General features: G+C 37.6%; 1 protein-coding gene across 1 annotated transcript in view; it reads left to right on the top strand.

Annotated features, from left to right (window-relative positions):
* Window positions 1–990: 990 nt before the first annotated feature.
* Window positions 991–21,725, top strand: part of POLN (DNA polymerase nu) — a 97,655-nt gene continuing 76,920 nt past the window's right edge. Inside the window, exons 1-10 of the mRNA XM_009562014.2 lie at window positions 991–1,141; window positions 4,875–4,936; window positions 8,213–8,701; window positions 9,158–9,348; window positions 10,774–10,886; window positions 13,669–13,826; window positions 18,890–18,958; window positions 20,442–20,502; window positions 20,702–20,766; window positions 21,580–21,663. Coding sequence (XP_009560309.2) covers window positions 1,012–1,141; window positions 4,875–4,936; window positions 8,213–8,701; window positions 9,158–9,348; window positions 10,774–10,886; window positions 13,669–13,826; window positions 18,890–18,958; window positions 20,442–20,502; window positions 20,702–20,766; window positions 21,580–21,663 — 1,422 coding nt within the window. The 5' untranslated portion in view covers window positions 991–1,011. The remainder of the gene's footprint in view (window positions 1,142–4,874; window positions 4,937–8,212; window positions 8,702–9,157; window positions 9,349–10,773; window positions 10,887–13,668; window positions 13,827–18,889; window positions 18,959–20,441; window positions 20,503–20,701; window positions 20,767–21,579; window positions 21,664–21,725) is intronic.

The following is a 21,725-nucleotide window of genomic DNA, read 5'->3' as shown; positions in this document are numbered from 1 at the left end:
GAGAAGACCAACATAACAGGACTGCAGTTATAAACTTGTATAGGAATCCTTTATTTAACAACAGTTTTTGGAAGAGCGGTTGACTTGTACAGCTTGAATCCATTAAGTATTTTGAAAATGTTGGCTATTTGTCCTGTTTGTGGTGAGTTTTATGCATTGTTCTGGTCTAACTATAAAGTCAACAAAGTCCTGAGTGTGGATACCGTTGTTTCTAATTCTCCAGAGGCTCTCTGAGTATTTGATGTGTATTATGGAATATGGATACAGGTCAACTGGAATAGCAACTCTTTTTCAAAAAATGGATAAAAGTCAGAACAGAAATTGCTGCAGTCAAAGCTTGTAGAGTCGTTAGGAGTTGATGACTTGTTTCTTGTACAGACAAGCTATAGTAACTATTTTAATGCTGTTAGTACTTCATAGTAATTGGGTACATCAGTTATACAAAGTGTAAGGCATAGAGGTCCTTTATGATTGGTATTTTCTGAAACAACACATCACTAATGTTTCTACACCATGGTAGTAATACTCGTTTCTTTCATCTCATATTGGTTCCATTTTGGCAGTTAATCAAAAGATAGATAAGATCTGAGCACCAATGACAGTAAAGGTATGCATACACTAGCTATAGACTAGTTTAAAGACATTGGTATGGGGGGAAATATTTCAGACAAAAATGGTAATTCTTGTTTTTGTCAGTTTTTTTTTATTAGAAGCTCACTTTATTTAATAGGACTGATTAATTTGTTATCCATGTATTTAAAACGCTCTTTCAAAGAAGTTGCACTCAGCGGTTTTTGTGAATTATTACAATTCACTAGTTGTTATTTACAGTAATTAGGAACTGATAGTCCTGTCAGGGTGGAAATGTCATTTTCTATCGAGAAGAAAGAATGGCTGAGCATATTCACTATATCTTGCTTTTAATTTCAATAGAATATAAGTGAGATTGTTCTGTGGCCCTGATATCCTGAATAATTTGTATATGTTCTGTGTTTAGGTTTAATCTTAAAAATGGAGCAATACACATCATATGTAGAATGTGAGACTTCTAAAGTTCCTTTGTCTGATGTCGCTCAGAGGATTATGACAGCTTTGCAGTCTATTCCTGTAGAAGTTCAGACTAGCAGAAATAACATGCAGAGTGAGTAAATCTTAGCCTATTTAGGTGTTTCTGTTTTCAGTTGAAAATCTGAAATACAAACAAACAGCATCAAACTTCTAGTCCTTGATTAAAAAGAAAAAAAAAGGTGAGAGTTTAGATTTCTAGGTTTAGAAAAGAATTAAGCTGTAACTATAACATTTGCTAGGACTTCTCTGTGAGCGTAAGGAACTGGGATTTTACCAGTACCCTCAATTTCATTGTTTTGGTTTTTTTTTTTTATTCCTGTTCCTGCCATGTGGCATAGAGTACATGAAAATTTCAAGCTGTTAATTAAATAATACTGTAAATTAAGTGTATACATTAACTTGACTCTGAACTGATATTTAAAGATCACTATAGGTACTGGGAACATGCCAGAAGGCCTGTGAATTCTCCAGACTCATGTCTGTCCTTTAAATACATGTTCATTAGCAGCTCATTCCCTGTAAAATTCTAGGGGGAAGAGTGAATGGAAGTCCTAGTGGTAGAGCAAATTCCTTAAGGTTAAAAGTGCCTCAGCAGAACCTTGGCTGTTGAGCAAACCTTACTCAGTGTTGTGGTTACTATAGAGGTTTTGTAAGGTAGAATTTTTATTCTCAATTCTGTGCCCTTCATAGTCTCCCAGTCTTGTAGCTCTGGAAAGAAGTACATAGGAAGATAGTTTTGCTCAATTTCAGTTCTCTGTTTTGTACTGAGAACAATATCCTGGAACATTTTCTGGTTGATAAGGTTTAAATCAGTTACTCCTTCCTATTCCTATGCACATTTGTTTTGTTGCTGTCTCAGTTTAATTTGGGGAGCAGTTGAAGCATCTTCACTAGTAAAGTGTGTCAGTGGAGCCTGATGGTGTAGCAGTGAAAGGAGTAGTAGCTCATTGCAGTGTACATCGGTGATACGCATTTGAAGAAATATAGGATGGCTTCATTTTAAAATTGTACATTTGGACCAAAACAGATTATTTTAAAGAAAAGCAGTTCATTTTTTTCCTGCCTCAGTTTAACTGCTGTTCTGCTTTGCTTGCTACCTTGTCATTTTCCCATTCCTTAATTTTCCTGTGTATTGTTTTTATTTTAGATTAGAGAACTCTGTACTGTACAATATCTATATCGTGTTATGTTGTCGGCTCTTGATCCATTCACTCTCTGCCAAGCTGTGAAATTACAAATTCTCTTCTTTTAAAAGCACCATGAAGGTGTTGCAGCTAGATCCTTATTCATTGGGGAGTGAAAGAACAATATCAGCATTTAGTGGTGGCAGGTCACATGATAGCTTTTCTTGCTCTCTTTTCCCATGTAGTAATTACTCACAATTCTTTCTGGTGTACAGGCTTAAGAACAGATTTATTTGAATTGCTTTTAGCAAATTGCCTGTATGTATAGCTTTAGTTGATCAGTGTGGATCTGGAGAGAAATAATTTGCCTCCCTTAAACAAATATAAAACCTGTCATGTCAGTTGGCCTTGAGTTTCAAACTGTGTTTTATTGATAGATCTTTAAAAATTAAATTCTTCTCACTGGAAAAACTGTTTTTCTTCTAGAAGGTAAATATTATATTAAAATAGGGCAAATATCTGCGATGTTGAACTAGTGGTGAAATTTTGTGGTTATCTTGGCAGTAGAGCTTGTCCTGGTTTCATTTAGCCTCAAGGAGCTTGAAGGCAAGAATGGATTTCTACTGCCATCTGGTGGTGCTTTTTCATAAAAAAAATTGAGGTTGTGTAGCTCTTTGATTCCTGCAACACTGAATACTGTGCTGAAGGAGGCAAAAGTAATCCTCCTTGTCTTCTCTGGAGGGTGAATTTGTCAAGAAAACAGATCTAACTGTGAAATTTAAACCCACTGAATGTAAACTTAGTAACTAGCATTCTTAAATTGTAATTTTACTGTAGGAAGTGCCAAGAAACCCAAGCGCAAAATGTTTGAAGCTACAAATACAGCTATCTAGAATCATAAGATGGTTTGAGTTGGAAGGAACTTTTACTGGTCATCTAGTCCAAGCCCCTACAGTGAGCAGGGACATCTTGAACTAGATCAGGTTGCTCAGAGCCTGATCTTCAGCCTGACCTTCAGTGTTTCTAGAGATGGGGCATCTACCACGTCTCTGGGCAACATGTTCCAGTGTTTCACCACCCTCAATGTGAAACATTTCTTCCTAATATCTAGTTTAAACTTCTTTTAGTTTAAAGCTGTTACTCCTTACTCTACAGGCCCTGATAAAAAGTTTATCTCCATCTCTCTTATAAGCCCTCTTTAAGTATTGAAAGGCTACAATAAGGTCTAGGAGTCTCTGCCCCAACTCTCTCTGCCTCTTCAAAGGGAAGGTGTTCAGGCCTTGGATAATTTTGGTGGCCTCCTGTGGACCCACTCAACAGGTCCATGTCCCTCCTGTGCTGAGGCTTTGGAGCTGGATGCAGTTCAAGTCTGAGCTAGAGATAAAGAACTGATTGGATATATAGATGAACCTTTCAGTAGATGGAAATAGATGACCTTACACCTTAACATTGGTTGTCAGAACATTAGCTTCAGAAAGTGTCTTGCTGCAGGTAGTGCAAATTTCATAGCTGATAACAGTAGTGGAGTGTTGTACTCGGTCTGGACCAGGTGTTGGAAGGGAACAAAATACATGTTTTGCCCATGAGGTGTCTTTTGGCTGGGCAGTAAAAGAATCTAGAGATAAAGGAATCCTACCTAATGGCAAACTCTGGAGAGAACTGCACTTCAGTGAAGTTATTTTATCTTGTTCCTTGTCTTGGTCCTGCTGTGTTTGTAATTACTGCTAGCATGTTGCCCGTTGTTCTTTATTCCAGTCTTCATTTTCTTCTCTTCTTCAGGCTTCTGGGCAGCATTGAGGGGGAACGAAAAAAAAAAAAAAGCATATCTTAACTGTTCCATCTAGCATGGTGCAGAGAGTCCTGAGATGCATTTACAAAGCCTCCCTTAAACTGCAACATCTGCTCTCAGAGCTGTAGGCTAAATGTCACTGATGGTTCAGTGGTGGGCCCAGGCTAACAGCTGTGCTGCAGCACGGCACTGTCCCAGGCCCAGCACTGAAGCCATCCTGCTTCTCCTGGTGCTAGCCATTACCTTTTTTCTGTCAGTTTGGTAGGTCTGAATTCTCCTTGCTCTCTGTTTTTGTCTGGTCCTACAATACCTGCTCTGTTGCAAGGATGTATAATGTGGAAAAAAAAATCCTCTGCAGGTGAAGCATTGTCAGTTCTCTGTAGGGCATAATGTGCTAGAGATCTATACACAAATAGTATTTTACTGAAGAAAATTATCGTGGAATAATACTTAGTAATTCCAGTTAGGAAACCGTTAAACTGGGTGTAGAGTTTAGGTTTTTGTTAGCCTTTTTTCTTCTTGTCCATGGTCCCAGCTTTACTTTTACCAAGATAGGAGCTGTTTTCTTGGAAGGAGGAAATATGCATATTTATGGTATTATAGTAATTCCTCTTCTGAATACTGTGAAAAATATCTGCTTTGTAGCAAATCTAATTAATTTTTTCTTAATGGAGACAGAGCATGCTTTTGTATATGCATATTTGAGAACCTGCAGGGCCCTTTTAGGTATGAATAATATTGATTTGGGGAAAATGGTTGTCATGGAAAATTTTATGGCGTTTATTTTAGATTTAGTAAAAGTGTCAGCAGTGTAACACTGTGAAACCTAAGTTTATGTGCACTGCTCTCAGATTCATTTGTATTGTAAAATGTTTCCCATTCTTTTTTTGAAGGTATAGAGAAGACAAAGGGAAATAAACTAGGCGATAAGGATGCACATCTGAAAAATGAAAAGGCAAGCATATTGTAGGACCGAAGATTACTAAAAGCAATCTTTTTATAAAGGTTTGAAGTTGATATAGAATGGCTTTCTAATAACAAGTGTTACCACAACATATTGCATACACTTGTCGTTCAGATAGCTTTCCTCTGTCTTATTTTGCACTTGGCGTCTATTTACCTGTGAGAGTCTTGGCCCCACTATTGTTATCCTTTTTACAGGAAGTCAGTATTTTGTGATGGATTGATCAGAAATCAATGAGGCTGCCTTCTTTCGTTAGTTAGCAGGGTTTAAGAATGTTCTCACACATCTGTCACTGAGCCATCACTAGCATGTAAACATAAAGTGAACAGAATCACGTGGAAAATTACTTTGTATGAGGAAGTTTAATTTTTGAATTAATCATCTCTCCGAATTTTGTTTAATGTGCATTCAAGTGAGTGCCAGTACAAGAATGGGAATGAATAACTATGGCAACCCCAACTCAGGCTGTGATCGATGTGCTGCAGGTACTGCAAGTGTACTCCTGTTCCAGCTGCAGGTTTTACAGCCTTCCTTACTCTGACTGCTGCATGTCACACACTTCAAGTCCATTCAGGTTGTTCCAGATGCAGAAAACTGGTTTCATTTGCAGGGTAGGTAGTTTCCTAGAAAATAAATTGGCTCATAGACATGCAGCTGTGGGTGCACATGGATAGTAGTGGAACCCCTTTTTATGATGATGAGGTGCTAATTTTGACTCGCTGCATCTAGTGAGATTTTCCTACGTTCGCATAAATTACACCACTACATTCTGGGAGTTGTTTTCTCTACTTCCAGCCATGTTGTTATTTCTGGTAGAGGCTACTGCTGGTTAATCTCTATGGTTAATCGCAGTTCCAGCTGTATTAATCTTATTTGATAATTAAATTGCTTTATTCTTTTTAAACCTTTAAAAGATAGACACTTATTCATAGAATTATTAGGTTGGAAAAGACCTTAGAGATCATAAACTCCAACCGTACCTGTCTATTACTAGATCATGCCCCCATGTCCATCCTGATGCTATAATTACTTGAGTGTCCTAATGCGAAGTCTAATTGTGTTAAACAATAAAACTATTTGTGGTTTGACTGGGGAATACACTAGAGTGAATTAGTTGTCTTTCTATGGCTCTTAAGCATTTGGGCCTTCTGTTATGTTGTTTTTCCACTTATGGTAACTTTTTGTGTCCATTTTTTTAATTAGAGTTGCCTAAATCTGATTAATTTATCTTTATTCGGCACAACCACCAATCATTTGGTAGTGGTAAAAGCTTAATTAGCTCCCTTTTTTTCTGTTTATGTAGAACCTTTTAATTGTACTTTTGCTGTGGAGTTGATCCTGTGAAGTATGATCTCAAACAGTCTAAGCTTTTTTTCATTTTTTGACTCCACACACAGTTCTGAGGTTGGGAAAATGGGAATTAGGTTGAAGAATATTGCAAAATTAGAAAAAAAATTGTCTTTGTCATTCTGAATTTCTCAGTCAATAAAGTAGAGATGGATGATATCCTTTGGTCAGTGAAAACTGTCGTCATGGGGAATGAATGGGAGCCCTGGACAGCAGTAACTTGTGGATCTTTTGAATTGAGAAAGCCTTAGTTTTTTTGAGTGGTAATGACAACAGAGGTGCTGAAGGAGACTGGCTGTGATACAAGAGCAAAAAATATAGTAATTATGAGAGGCTTTGGTTACTTTTTAGTAGAGTGGGTGAATGTTAATGCTTATGCATGATGCTGAAACTAAAATTAGGAGACTGCTGCTTTGTGGAACGGTTAGAAAACTCACAAGAAAAATTTGTTTATTTGATTCTGTGTGAGATCTGGTTCAAAATCTTCCTGCTGAAAGATGCTCTGACTGGGACTATAATCCTTCTGAGTCTTTGTAAGATAGATAAGTCGCTATAGGAATGCTTAATTTAGAAAATGGAAATGAATAAAAATGAAGGAGCTTTTAAAAGAAAATATATGGAATTTTCCTTCCAAACCCCAAACATTTGTAGATAATATAGAGATTTATTCAAAACAGAATTCTGGGGACTTAAACCAAATATTAAAGTGTGTCTAGGAAAAAAAAAAGTATGGCTGAGTGACAGTATGAAGGAGATTACTAAAAAAGTCATCATGCAAAAAGCTGAACTTATACTCTCTTATGGTTGCCTCATTTGCATAAATTATATGTAAATATACAATATACATATTGTATATAAAGTATGGTATATACACACGTACACTTGTCCAAATAAACTCTTGAGAAGCAGCTTGCGAATGTCAGCAACAGTACTTATTTTTTCAAATGCCTCAGGAGTTGAAACCCTGCCAGTGTCTGTAAGACCTGTTGATTATCAAGGTGTGAGAGGAGTATTGAGGGAAGATGCAACTTGGTGTAATCTGAGTAGTTAAACACAGGCTTACCTTGGGTAATTTTGGAAAGATTGCCACTTTGCATTCCAAGGTCCTTGTTTATGAAATCAAGACAGAGGAGCTATCTCGGCTGAAGAGGTTGTGGAATTTACTAGCAAAATAAACAGTAAGAAAACCTCCTGCCAAGGGGTACTTCTGAAGGAAATCAAGGATGAAGGAGTAGAATCATAACATTACCATGCAATTTCTTAATTGTATTTAATAGCATGCTGCTGTAAAGGGATCTAGAGACTATCTGGAGCAGGAAAGCTGTTCTGGACATAGTGGATTGAACACAGTAGAATATAGTTCTTACTTGTGCACCTGATATTACTTCTTTGGTGTGCCATTGCATATATTTTTGTGTCTTACAGTCATGTGAATCATTTGAAGAAATTGGAGATCTAGTTGACTCTCTGTGTTTGGATTTCCAAAGTGGTCATTACAGTCTCTTGCTACAGGTTTTTTGATAAACTAAGCTGTCATGTAAAAAGCTCTGAATATTGAAACTAAATATAGAAATGAATGGTCTCTTTTCAAAGGTCACTAATAACCTAGCCATCCTGTGGAAGACAGGCTCCTGCACTAGAGACATCTTATAGTTAATTTGCCATTTTTAGTGTTGGACAAATATTAGATTTTAAAAAGAGTGGGTTTGGAAGTGAGCAATATAAATCAACAAAATAATGTTTACTGATTAAATATTTGGCATCTTTTTTAAGTAACGTGATTCCTCAAAACTGAGTCTTTGTTTTGTAAGTATCGACGCTTTTCTTGCAGAATGTCACTTCCTTCAAGGGTTTTCTATTTAAACTCGGGTATGTTTATTTCTTTATAATTGGTTCACTAAAAATTTCCAATTTTTCCAGGAAATTCATGGTTCCACAATTGCCTTATTAAGAACTTCAGCCAGCCCTAAAAAAAGTACTGCTGGTCAGATAATTAGGACAGTGCATGCCAATGAAATGCTTTGCTGTCAAGAAAAGAAAATAGTGAGCTATTGCCAGGACTTAGACTTGTCAACAGGGGAATGTAAAGAAAGAAATCTTACAGTAGAAGCAAAAAATGTGAAGGATGGTGAAAAGAATATATCTAGGGCCCTTAAAAGAAAGCAAGAGATGCCTAAGTGTTGTTCAGAGAAAACAAGAAGATTACCTGTAAAGACCTACACTTCTTCACATGAAAGAAGAAACAATTGTACTTCTGGACAAACAGAGTCTTCTGAAAATAATCCTTGTGATATCAGGAATTTGGAGTGTGAAGAAAAAAGAGAATTGCTTGCAACTATAGAACAGGCAGTGGCTTTTGTAACTACTATGATATTTCACGATGGTTCTTCACAGCTCAGCTCAGAGCAGGTCAGTGAATGATGTGTTTTGTTTGGAGTCAGTTTTGTAAAATCATTTCAACTCTGTGTATGACTGATAAACACAAACCCATGTTTATTGGAAGCTTGGCATCTGGACCAGTTCTATGTTTTATTGCTTACAGAAATACAAATGTAAAATGAGATAAACCTTTACTTCTGACTACATTTTTATTTTTACTTACCAAGACTTAAAGTAATGAAACTGCAAGGGCTAAACAGGCATCTGTAAAATGAGTGAGACTTTGAATTGTAAAATGCACGAAAAAATTATTCTCATGTCTGCCACTGTGGATATTTGTTTCAAGGCTGAAACTACTGTGTCAATGATGCATGCAGCAACTCAGGTGTACATAACAGATTTTGTATTGTAAACTATTTGGGAAATTTTCTTTATAAATTGTGTAAAATCTGTCAGAGGAAACACTAGTGGAATTATGCTTAACAGGCCTTAACCTCATCAGTAAAAGGAGTTGTTGTGTTAGTGAAGAACCAGACAGATCACCCTTGGCCTCTCAGCTGCTCTTCACCTGACTACAGTTGGAAGGCTGCTAATGACAATGATAAGTTAATTTATTTGAAAACTGACTGGTCATCTCTTTGGGAACAAGAACAACAGGCTCACAAGAAATTTTCTGGGTGAGAGTATATAGAAAATAATACTGTTTTGGTTTACATGCGCCTTTAGCAACAATGATATTTGTTAAACGGCACAGCCTTAATCTCCTTAAGCATCAAGCTCATTGAATTTCATATTAGCCTTATTAGTTCTTTGTCAAGTCTGGGCTAACATAAACCAAACAAGAATAGGCTATTCCTTTGGGCTCACCATATCACTGACTGCAGCCCTGCAGAACTACATTGGGATTGTGGTGGAAGCTGTTTATGTTCACCTTGAAATCCTTTGTGAACCGCTTACAGCTATATGACACCAAAAAATATGATTAATCCAGGTTTATCTTCTTTGTATCTTATCTTCTATTTCTTGAACAGCATATCTTATGCATTTCTGATGGATGTTGTTATGGTAAACATCCTTTTTGATGTCTTAATATTTTTTATTTTTTTGAGCACAATAGGGTTTTTTTTATTGGCTTTTGATATCCCAAATAAAGCTTTCCTAATATTCAGTAATAATGCTCCATCAAAATGACAGCACTTTTTTTTTGACTAAATGCTTTATGTATCTCTTTAATATTTGGATGAAATTCTAAGGAAAGTTGGATTATGTTTTAAAGTTCCACTTAGTATAACCAAAATCAGTTTTTATTCCATTCTATTAACTTTGAAATAGTTTCCCATAAATCTTATTCCTAGGTATAATAGTCACATGTTAAAACTTTGTTAATGTTTTATGACTTTTAGTAATAGCAGCTTTATTGTAAACTGCTGAATTTGGGTTGTTATATTATGAAGCATTAATTTTGAAGGTGTTGCACTTGGTTGTTAGTTGCATCTCTACCACTGCTCCATTGTGATTTGAAATAAATCACTTTACTTACTCATATTTCTCCAGCTTTAATATTGGAGTTATATGACAATTAGTTTAATAACGTTGTTAATTCAGAACAACCTATATTCACACTAATAATAACATATCAGTAAAGCATGCATATATAAACAGTAAAAGATGAATCATACTAGATTTAAATAGCATATTAATGCTAGGCAATTATGACAATTTAGATTGTCTAATAACTTCAAAATCATGATTTTACAATACTACATTAATTCAGAAATCTCTGTGATCTTATTTGGGTATATTAAAGTATTACAGGGATGCCAGTTGCTGTTTCATATTAAGATTGCATTTAATTTTGAGTGTCAAAGAAGAATTTGTTTTCTTTATGAATGCATGATAAGGCATGTCTATGAGGCTTTTAATTTATTATAGATGAAGCGTTAGGTTTCTGAATTGAGAATTTAATATTAAATAAGTGTTCTTACAGGAATAAAGAAATGTCCTGTGTTGTTTAGTATTAGTTGCTAATTAATGGATAATGTAGATAGATTCACTAAATCTAGTAGCAATATAGTGTGTGTTAATACACTATTTCTGTGCAGGCAAGTATTGCTTCAAATGCTACATTGCAAAGCTCCCATTATTTGCTTCAATGCAAAAGATTTCTTGAGGACTCTACTTCAAATTTATAGTAATGAAATCAGCTGGAAACAAGGTAACTATCTAATTGAATCTACAATCTAATCTTATAATCTCTGTGCTTTTGATGTTTCTGCTAAAATCACTGGATGTAGATGTCACTAGATTTGTGGTTAAGTAATGTACAGAGTTTTAGTACTATGAAAACACCCTTCTTGGGGGAGGTTGTGACCAGAGGCTTGCCATACCAAGATGATTTATTTCTCCTCAGAGCAGGAACCAAATCATTGAATAATTTAAGGATAGCTTCTAATGGAAACAAAAGCACTCAACATAGTCCTGACCCGAAAAGGTCAAACTGACTCAAGTTTCATGTTCCCTAGAAAAACTTTCTCTGCTCAGAAAGAAAGGCTGAAAAATTCCAGAGGTGCCCATAGCTGTCAGAATTAGGAATCACTCGGATGAGTCCTTGTTATTTTGACAGGAATAAGTAAGACTGTTTTGTATGGATTTAGAAGCAACTACAAAGAGAAGATATAAGAAGTTAAAATAATTTTTTTTTCTTGGTTCTATGTATCAGATTGCTCAGCCCTGGGAATGGGAAGGAAAGAAAAAAACGTCATGATGGTACTAGCACTACAGACAGTTTTCTACTAGATCTAGGTTAGATCCTATCTGATGCATAGGATTTGAATCTGCAATTCCTCATCCAAAATAATTCTTGCTTAGGTTTTTTTAAAGTTTGGAAATTGTTGCTTCTTCACCCGTTACTTCTGCTATGGTTAGGAAAAAAGAAACAACCATGACACTCTTGCCTTTTTTAAGGTAAAAAAAATCCTGTCATTGTAAATCAAGCAAATACTGAAGTCAATTTGGGTCAATTCAACCCAGCTTGACCCTGGTTTTGCTTCACTCCTTTCAACTTAGTTCTGTCTCACTTCCATATATGCTCTCTCCTCACCTTGAAGGTGTCATCCTTTTTCCATGACTAAATTGGTGGCTGTAACTGATTACTGCTGCCCTCCCCTTAAAATTTTTATTTGGGAAGGAAGGTGTGGATGCATAGTTGAGGAGTTTGATTCTTTATCCTTTTTCAGCTGACTGTAAATAGAGGCACGAGAAAAGGATCTTTGAGGTATTTTGGGAGACTATTTAGTAATACAATTCTCCTCTTCCACTTGTCCTTGGAAAGATGCAGTTGTTAGAAAAATCAATGCTTATTTTGTGCAGTCTTCACTGAAGCTTGTGACGGTCCAGCATCTCACTAGGCAGAGCCTTCCTGCAGCCTCTGAGCGTTACTGCCTCTCAGCTAGGCTAAGTTGCCTAGTCTGCCTCTTTACAAGGCGTCATCTGAAGTGTGATTGCTAGGATATAATCTCTCCCGTGACCCTCAATAGCAATTTTATGGATATGAATCAAGTTAACAGCAACAACAAAACTGTACCAGAGGGAGACACTTGCAAGAAAAACTTCAATTTGAAATTTTTCAGTGATAAGAAACACAGGCTTTTACCATCAAACTTAAGAACCAAAGGTTCACGTACATTTTTTTGTGCTTCAGTAAAGCCTTTGGCACCATTTCTCACCATATTCTGCTTGAGAAACTGGCTTCCACTGGCCTGGGCAGATGCACCCTCTGCTGAATAAAAATCTGGCTGGCCAGGCCCAAAGAGTTCTTGTAAATGGAGCTAAATGCATTTGGAGGTTGGTCACAAAAGGTGTCCCCTGGGCTCAGTGCTGGGTCCAGTTCTGTTCAGTATCTTTATCAATGATTTGGACAAGGGGATTGAACGTACCCTTAGTAAGTTTGTGGATGACACTAAGCTGGGAGGAAGTGTCGATCTGCTTGAGGGTAGGGAGGCTCTGCAAGGGGATCTGAACAGGCTGGATTAATGGGATGAGGGTTAACAAAGCCAACTGTAGAGTCCTGCACTTGGGACACAATAACCCCGTCCAGCACCACAGGCTTGGGGAAAAGTGGCTTGAAAGCTGCCTGGCAGAGAAGGACCTAGGGGTGTTTGTTGACAGCTGGCTGAACATGAGCCAGCAGTGGCCCAGGTGGCCAAGAAGGCCAATAGCTTCTTGGCTTGAATCAGAAACAGTGTGGCCAGCCGGACCAGGGAAGGGATTCTGCCCCTGTGCTCAGCATTGGTGAGGACACACCTGGAGTATGGTGTTCAGTTTTGGGTCCCTTACTACAAGAAGGACATTGAGGTGCTGAAGCATGTCCAGAGAAGGGCAATGAAGCTGGTGAAGGGGCTGGAGAACAAGGATTACAGGAAGGGGCTGAGGGAACTGGGGTTATTTAGCCTGGAGAAGAGGAGGCTGAGGGGAGATCTTATCACTCTCTACAATTGCCTGAAAGGAGATTGTAGAGAGGTGTGAGTTGATCACTTCGCCTGAGTGATAGGAGGAGGGGAGGTTCAGATTGGACTTTAGGAAAAACTTCCTCACTGAAAGGGTTATCGGGCAATGGCACAGGCTGCCCAGAGCAGTGATTGAGTCACCATCCCTGGAGGTTTTTAAAAGATGGCTAGATGAAGTGCTTAGGGATATGGTTTAGTTGTGTACAGGTACAGTTGGACTTGATGATCTCAAAGATCTTTTCCAATCTAGGGATTGTATGATTTTAAAATTTGGGAAAAACAAATTCCCCACAAAAAATCCGCTTCAAAAGTATTCCAGATGGAATTTATCCCTGTGTAGTCATTATATTGACCGTTATTTACAACTGTAAATTCAATGTTTAACGCTTTTATAGTGTAAATGCTTGTATATTTATGCTTTACATGTACATATTTCTTGGTATGGGAAGCAACATAAATACTTTGATTGCCATAAATAACTTATTTTTGTAGTTGCTGACAGTGTCGTGTTAGATCCAAGGATTGCAGCATGGCTGATAAACCCCAGCGACACAGTTCCCTCTTTTGAATGTTTAATACAGAAGTATTTTGAAAAGCCTTTTTCTATGGGAACAGTAAATACAGATACTGGTACTTTGAGAAATGCATCAGTAAGTAGTTTATTTCAAATTGCTTGTGGTTGGGTTAAAAGGGGAAGGAAATGATGGAACAACTGCTTTTGTTTCCAACATAAGACAGATAATGCTTTTCTGATGGAACAAAATTATTATATTAATACTACTTGTTGGAAATGTAATTTTAAAGAAAGGAGGGGCGTAAGGGAAGGGTTTGCTGTGTTCTGCCAAGATGGCATCATATTTTCCGGGAACTGTTTCAAAACTGTAAAGCTCAGTTACAATATTAATTAATTAATGTGTAATCTGATCTTTTTTTTTATTATTTTCACCTCCCTGCAAACTAATTTCCAGCTTTTCTTTCCAAAATTTCTAATGCCTTGTTCTATAATTCCTGTGAACTTGTAGCCTGTATTTAGTTAATTGTTAATAATTTTGCTCAGTTCCATGTCTCGTAAAGATGTCACATCATAAGCTGAGGAACAGTAGAGAGTCAAATAGAGACCTTCAAGTATGTGTGTGAAAAATCTGTGGATTTTTATTCTCAATAAGAGAGAATGATAAACTTTTTGAGAAGTTAGTCCCAGCACTATATAAATGTCTTCCTGTCTAGTGAAACTTATTTACTGCATGTTATGAAAATTTGGTATTTGTATTTTGGGCCATGGTGATCTACTCTACATACATTAGCCTTCAGAGATTGTTTGAATGATAAAAATAGATGTGCAGTAACCTAAATGATGGGTTTTTTTTAATCCTTTCATTTTTAGAGACCTTGCTTGTTCAGACACAAGTATTGTGATGTGATTATAGGGCTTCTAGGGTACAAACACACAGATGTCAAGTAGGCTTAGAGCATGGATAGAGGTCAGTTGTATCAGCACATACCCATCAGTATAGATACTGCTGAGAAAACTAGAATCAGTTAAAACTTTAAAACACTAGCTGGAAACTGCAGTTGTTCCGAAGCTACTTTGTTCATTAAACTGTTAATGTAGGGAATGGACAGGCAAACAGGCAGAAGCTAAAAAGTTGTTCATTGTTTCTGTACGTGATGTCCCCTCCAGTAAGTCAGTATCCTAAATCTAGTCTCTTTCCTTAGCTTGACTCAGTCTTTTGTTCTTCATATATCACATCTATTCTTAGTTATCATTTCTCAGCTTTTTCATCCTGATTCCCAGCTCTGAGTTAAATATTGAAGTCTTCCTTCCTGCCCTGCTTCAGGTCTAGTTTGTTTCCTTGCCCTGGTCTAGTTTGTTTCCTTGCCCCAGCCACCTTCAATGCCTTTATGCTGATTGTTTAACCTGAGACCCAGTTAAAGCCTCCCTCTAACATCCTGTGATTATTCTCCCCTATTCCTTATGCAATTAATTTGTTCCCTGGACTCTCCCTCTTTCTTTTTGGCTTCTTTGTTCAGTGAGTCCCAGTTCTTCCTGTGAATCCTAGCTCTTTGCCAGATTTATGTCTTCAGCCTTCTTGTCTTGACTTGACTGGTAAGTTCCTAACAGTTGTCTGCGCTCCCAGAGTGAGCCAGGCCAGGGGATACTTCACGTCTTGTGCCCCACTACTTCATTTAAGCTCCCTCTGTATTGTGCTTGTCTTGTCCACCCAGCATAGTAGTTGGAAGGGCTGCTCTGTTATTCTGTAGCCCACACACTTGCCCACACACCTCTCTAGCACAGAATATGTGCTGCTTACTGCTTGTGTGTTTGATGCTGTCCCAAAAGGTTCAGTAAAAAGAGGCATAGTCCAGATACCCTAAAACCTTTGCTAAAACAGGTGCTAAGCATCATACTGCTCTTGTCATTGCTGCATTTTGCTGATGAAGAATCTTGGTGTCCGTTGAAGCCTGTCATTGGTCTTACTTCCACCTCCAGATGGGATGAAGTAAGCTGTCTGTTGCTGAAAGCGTATGTTCTGGTTTGAGCTAAAGTAGAATCAGATTTCTAACTTTTCAGCTAAGCCTTGTCTAAGTAACTTCATTTTCTGCGAATTAACTGCATGTTTTTCAGACTGTGTTTCTCTCTAGAAGTGATAACTCGAGGCACTGGTTTACAGAAAGGCCGTTACTTATTCTTCTAGAAACAAATGTAATCTTCGAGCTGGTGAAATGCTGGAAGTGAAAGGGGTGAAACGGTCACACCTGCAGGGAGGGATGGACAGGACAGGTAGCCCAAATTTGACCAACAGAGTATTCCATCCCATCTACATCATACTTGATATAAAACTGAGGGATCATGAGGGTCAATCTGCCTTCTTCAAGGGCTGGTGTCCCGTGAGGTCCTCATCTGTCTTTTAGCCTGGATCTGTGCATTCCTGAATCCAGCCCCTGAGTGCAGCTCCCTCTTGCTGCTAAGTCCAGACCTTTCCGCTGTGCCTGCTCTGCAGCATCAGTAGTGGTGTAGTCACTGGGGTAGGGGCAATTTTGATCATGATGATTATTATTATTATTATTTCATTAAAGCTGTTTTAGTTTCCAACCCACAAGACTTCTCTTGTTTAGCTGCCAATCAAGCTGGCTGGTGCTGAACAGTGACAGCACAGTTTCACAGACAGGTTGGTTTCAGAACCAGTGGGTGTGGACAAGGTTTCTTGGAGATGAGTTGATGGCTTTTCACTGGAGTATCCACCAGTGGATCTAGGTATTTCAGCTTCGAAGAGAGCTCTCTGCCCCCACCCTTCAAGGGCCCACTGTTCATCAGTCTTGCAATGTTCAAGTCTGTAGACTAGTGGGAAGCCTGTACAGTAAGTGCCCATATTGGCTGCTCACAAGTGATCAACACAAACAATGCTGAGGTTTTACAGACTAATAGCCCTCGAGCAGATGGGGAAAGCTGCATGACCTCTAAGTGGAATTCACTACCTCATTTTAACTCTTTTCTGATGCTGTGTCTTTGCTGAGATGTGCTTCTTGCTAACAGAAATCAGCTTATGTAGAACATGTTCAGTTTTAACTGCGGTCGTCTTGAGTCATATTGTCATGTCAAAATAAAAAAAACAACTATGGTCCGGGTTTAAATGTGTTCTGGATGACTGCAACACTAGTGCCCCTTTCTTTTATGGTATGTGATAGGAAAATGTGTCTGTGGCAAACATTACCCCTAAATTTGAATAATTCTGTTTTCAGCATGAAACATAACTTCTTCTAGCTAATAGGTGTCTCCCACACTTCTGTTACACTCGGTGCTTCTCTTAAATAATATTATAAAATTCCTGTGATGGTTCTTCCCCAGCTGTGTACCAGAGTGCGTGCCTCTCTAGCAATAATGTGTTATCATTTGTCCTAATGCAAACTAATTTTTAGTCAGTTCTGGTTCTGTATTGTTTATGCAGCAACAAGCAATTTTAATTCCTTCCTCGTTCTATTTGGATCAAATACTGGATGAAGCATTGCTCTCGTCATACTGCATCTGCTGTAATGCTTTTGTTCCAGACTTCTGTTTTAATTTAAATAATGGGGGAGTTTTGCAAACAGTAGGCCAAAATTATGAGGTTTGGGTACAAGGCAGATTTTTATACACCGTTTGGAGGGTGGATTTTATTTACCTGTTGATTTACAGCTGACTTTCACTGTAAGGGCACACAATCAGGTACTTAAATGTACTGTTGTCTTAGTCCATGCCTACTCGGACTCCACAGCCAAGAGATTCTGAGAGTCATCCTGAAGACAAGGAGATAGTGGCATCTGGCTCAGGGAGCAATTCCTGCCAAAGACCCTGTTCAGATGGAAAAAGGTGTCCAGAGATATCTTCTAACAAAGTCTGAAGGGTCCTTACCTCCCAGAAGAGAGATGAAGATCTTCCCCTATCCATTGGTGAATTGATTGATATGAATTTGATTGTTTTTTTTTTTTTTTTGTTTTAGAAAAATCCTTGATTTGGAGATCTGTTTAAACTTTATAGATAATAATTTAGGAAAAATTTTGAACATTCCTAAACCACTTTTATTATTACCTAATTTTGCTTCAAAAGAATTGCTGTTCTGGCTGGACTGATTAAAAGCCCTCGAGGACCATAGTATTCTGACATGAGACCTGTTCTTGAGAAAATGTTCTTGGAAACAACTTCAGTGGCAATTTTTCTGTTTTAGTCCATAATTCATAGTTTAATGACATCCGGTTCAGTAGCGTGATATCACATCTGGTTACATTGCATATACTCTTCCGAGTGATAGAATCTTAAAATTGTAGAATCATGGAATAGTTAGGGTTGGAAGGGACCTTAAAGATCATCTAGTTCCAACCCCACTAGATCAGGCTGCCCAAGGCCCCATCCAACCTGGCCTTGAACACCTCCAGGAATGGGGCAGCCACAACCTCCCTGGGCAACCTGTGCCAGTGTCTCACCACTCTCAGTGAAGAAATTCTTCCTAACATCTAGCCTAATTCTGCCCCTCTCAAGTTTATGCCTGTTCCCCTGGTCCTATCACCACAAACCTTTATGAATAGCCCCTCTCCAGCTTTCCTGTAGGCCCCCTTCAGGTACTGGAAGGTCACTCTAAGATCTCTGAGCCTTCTCTTCTCCAGGCTGAACAACCCCAATTCTCTCAGCCTGTCATCGTAGGGAAGGTGCTCCAGCCCTCCGATCATCTTTGTAGCCCTCCTCTGGACCTGTTCCAACAGCTCCATATCCTTCTTATGTTGAGGATTCCAGAAGTGGGCACAGTATTCCAGATGAGGTCTCACAAGAGAGGAATAGAGAGGCAGAATCACTTCCCTTGATCTGATGGCCACGCTTCTTTTGCTGCAGCCCAGGATACGGTTGGCCTTCTGGGCTGCGAGTGCACATTGCTGGCTCATGCCGAGCTTCTCATCGACCAGCATCCCCAAGTCCTTCTCTGCAGGGCTGCTCTCAAGCACGTCGTCCCCCATCGTGTACTGAAATCTTGATTTTCATCTTTACAAAATATTGGATGTTTCATTTAAACGAAATATATGTTCATGGATTGTTAGTCAGAGGTGTAAGAACATTACAAAAATGTTGACTATAACAGGAGACATACAGAAGAGTATGTAGTTTAATCCTTTTTGACATAGATAGTATTCCAAATATTTTTTTTATTATTAAAATGTTTGATTTTTAAAAATTTATTTATAGCAGTACCAAAACCTGGGTGTGAACTTAGAGAAGCTTTATAATGTAATGATGGACCTTACTCGTGACTTACAGGTAAGATATAAAAAGTAGTTACTCAGAAATAATTTCTCAGACATTATCCTGAATTAAAGAGAGTTAGTGATGCTTTTCATTGAAATAAGAATCTCTACTTGGGTTAAATAGAAAGCTTCAGTCCTTACTGGTTTACAGTGCTGGTCAACCTTTAAAATACAGTTGCCCAACGAATCTGCCATGTTTTCTGGAAGGAGAAAATGGTCAGTATCAAGATTAATCTTTAGAATAAACTTTTCCTATGCAACAGTTAACTAAATATTTAAGTGAAGATTCTAAGCACAGGAGATGTTCAGATTATTGTAAATTTTCTTTTGGTATTTTAAAGCTATATAAGAACAGGCTGAAAAGTGTTAATGGAAAAACAGAGTGTAACTGGGTGTTTTTGATGTATTCCCTGGGTAAAAAAAATTCTCAGCATATCTCCTGCTTTGGGTAGTATTAGCCAAACACTGGAACAGCCTTCCTGGGGAAGCGGTCAATGCCCCAAGCCTGCCAGTGTTCGGAGGCATTTGGACAATGCCCTTAACAGCATGCTGTAACTTTTGGCCATCCCTGAAGTGCTCAGGCAGTTGAATTGGGCGATTGCTGTAGCAGCCTTCCAACCTAGCTATTTTATTCTATTACAGTTCAGAATGCATCTCAAGAATTCTTTTAATGTTTTAGTGGTTTTTTTTGTATGCGTTTGTCTTTTCTCCATAACCATATACCTGGAAAAGTGTCAGAATATAGGGATAAGTTCAGGTTCTGGCGGAAGGTACATTATTGAATCCTAGGCGGTTTTCCTTGAAATTGATGGTAGCAAGAGTAGGGCTTAGGCTATTAGTTGGTGGAGCCGTATTAATCTGGATAGCTGTGGCCCAGCAGTACAAAGAAACAATCTGAAGGAAGGCGAGGGCAACAGGGAAACAGTGGAGGCACAGAAGTACCAAAGGCACAAAAACACTGAGAGCCAGCTTACAGGAGGAGGTTTGACAGAAGTGTTTCTGTTCAATTGCTTCAGTGGTTAAAGACAGGACAGACTTCCTATTCTTTGTGTCTAAATTGAGTACGTAACCTTATCATCTTTTATTTTCTTCCTAATGAAAACAAAGTTATTAATTCTGAATGCTTGCTTAATTGTTCAAGTGAATAAAGAAAAAGGGATAACTATGTTCTATTATAATGGAGCTTGCTCTAAAAAGACAGATGAGAAAAATAAGGTCTGTAAATTTCTTTATTACTATTCCCATACAAAATGATTACTATTACAAAATGTATTACTGTTCCCTTCAAAATGAAGAGATAATAGACAACAGAATTTAGATGCTAGAATTCACAATAAGTAGTATTTCATTCCACAGACAATGTTGTCCTATAAGAAGGGATTATATAGAAAGTGAAATACTGCTTACTGGAAAATAGATCCATATGCTGCTGCTGCTATATGTTGTAAGATTAAAATTGACTGACATTGAAGAATTATTTGTATCTTGCTTTGCAGGTTCAAGGTTTGTGGAAATTATTTTGCACACTAGAGCTTCCACTTATAAAAATTCTGGCAGGTATGAAAGTTCAATTCAAAATATGAATTTTCACACTCGCTATGCTAGAGTAGAATGATATACCTTGGAATATTAAATTGTTGTCTTAGCTTCATAAGAGCAGTGTGAATTTGAGTTTCCATTTTACTTACTAAGAAAGAAACATGTAAGATTGAAATTGTCATTTGTAAGTGTTCTCAGTATATAATTGTATTTACAGTGATGGAAACACACAAAATACATGTGAACAAACAAGAACTGAAAAAAACATCAGAAATTCTGGGGGTAAATTCTGTTTTTATTTTTTCTTTGTGAAATTTATATAGCATCATCTTTCTGCATTTCCTGGTGATAAGTGATTAAAAAGAGAAGGAATCTGTTTTGTCATGTTTTACATGACAATTTGAGATTTCTAGTATTTTTGTTATAAATATAACTAAAGATATTTGCATTTTCGGATACTTCCATGTTTATTTAGGCAAGCAAACAAGAGACATTTACTTCATTAGTCTTGACCCAGAACTGAGATGACTTTGCAAAATGCACAGGTCATTTTGAGTTACGTGTTGTAGAGTAAACATTGTAATGACTTTTTCTGAACGTACATTTATCAGTAGCCATCTTCTCGAGAAGCAATAGATATTTTTATTTCTATTTGTAAATAAAACACTCTTTATTACTTCTGTGTTCTGGGAGTTCAAAGTTTGCCACTTCCCCATTCATAAAAATAGCTATAGGAGAATCCTATTTTCTGGCATAAAATCTGACTACGTAACCATAGTGGTCTGGCAGATTATTAATTTACTAGAGTAATTTGCATAGCTTCATTTTTGTTGAGTCTTCAGTACCCTAAATTATTTTCCCACAAATTTGGTACTTTTTGCTACCGTAAATCCCCTTCCCAGATCGTGAGAAATACAGATTAAAAGAGTATATAAGGAATCTGCTAAACCAAATGTTGATAGCCAGCAGTGATTAGCCATTATCAAATACCATATTTGTAAATAGAAGTCCAGTGTATTTGTTAACCTAGAAAGTAACAGATATTGAAGAAAATAAAAATGTAAACAGAATAATTCTGATAATTCTAATTTGTAGTTGCGACTCAAAGAGCTTGAACAGGAAGCTCATCAAGTTGCTGGAGAAAAATTCCTTTTGACCAGCAGTTGTCAACTCAGAGAGGTAATATTTTTGCTACTATTATTAAGTAAATTTTAAGTTATGTAAATTGTTATTGATACAGA

Source organism: Cuculus canorus, chromosome 4 (genome assembly GCF_017976375.1).
Source record: "Cuculus canorus isolate bCucCan1 chromosome 4, bCucCan1.pri, whole genome shotgun sequence".
In the NCBI taxonomy this organism is placed as follows: Eukaryota; Metazoa; Chordata; class Aves; order Cuculiformes; family Cuculidae; genus Cuculus; species Cuculus canorus.
This window is presented reverse-complemented; position numbering and strand designations above follow the sequence as displayed.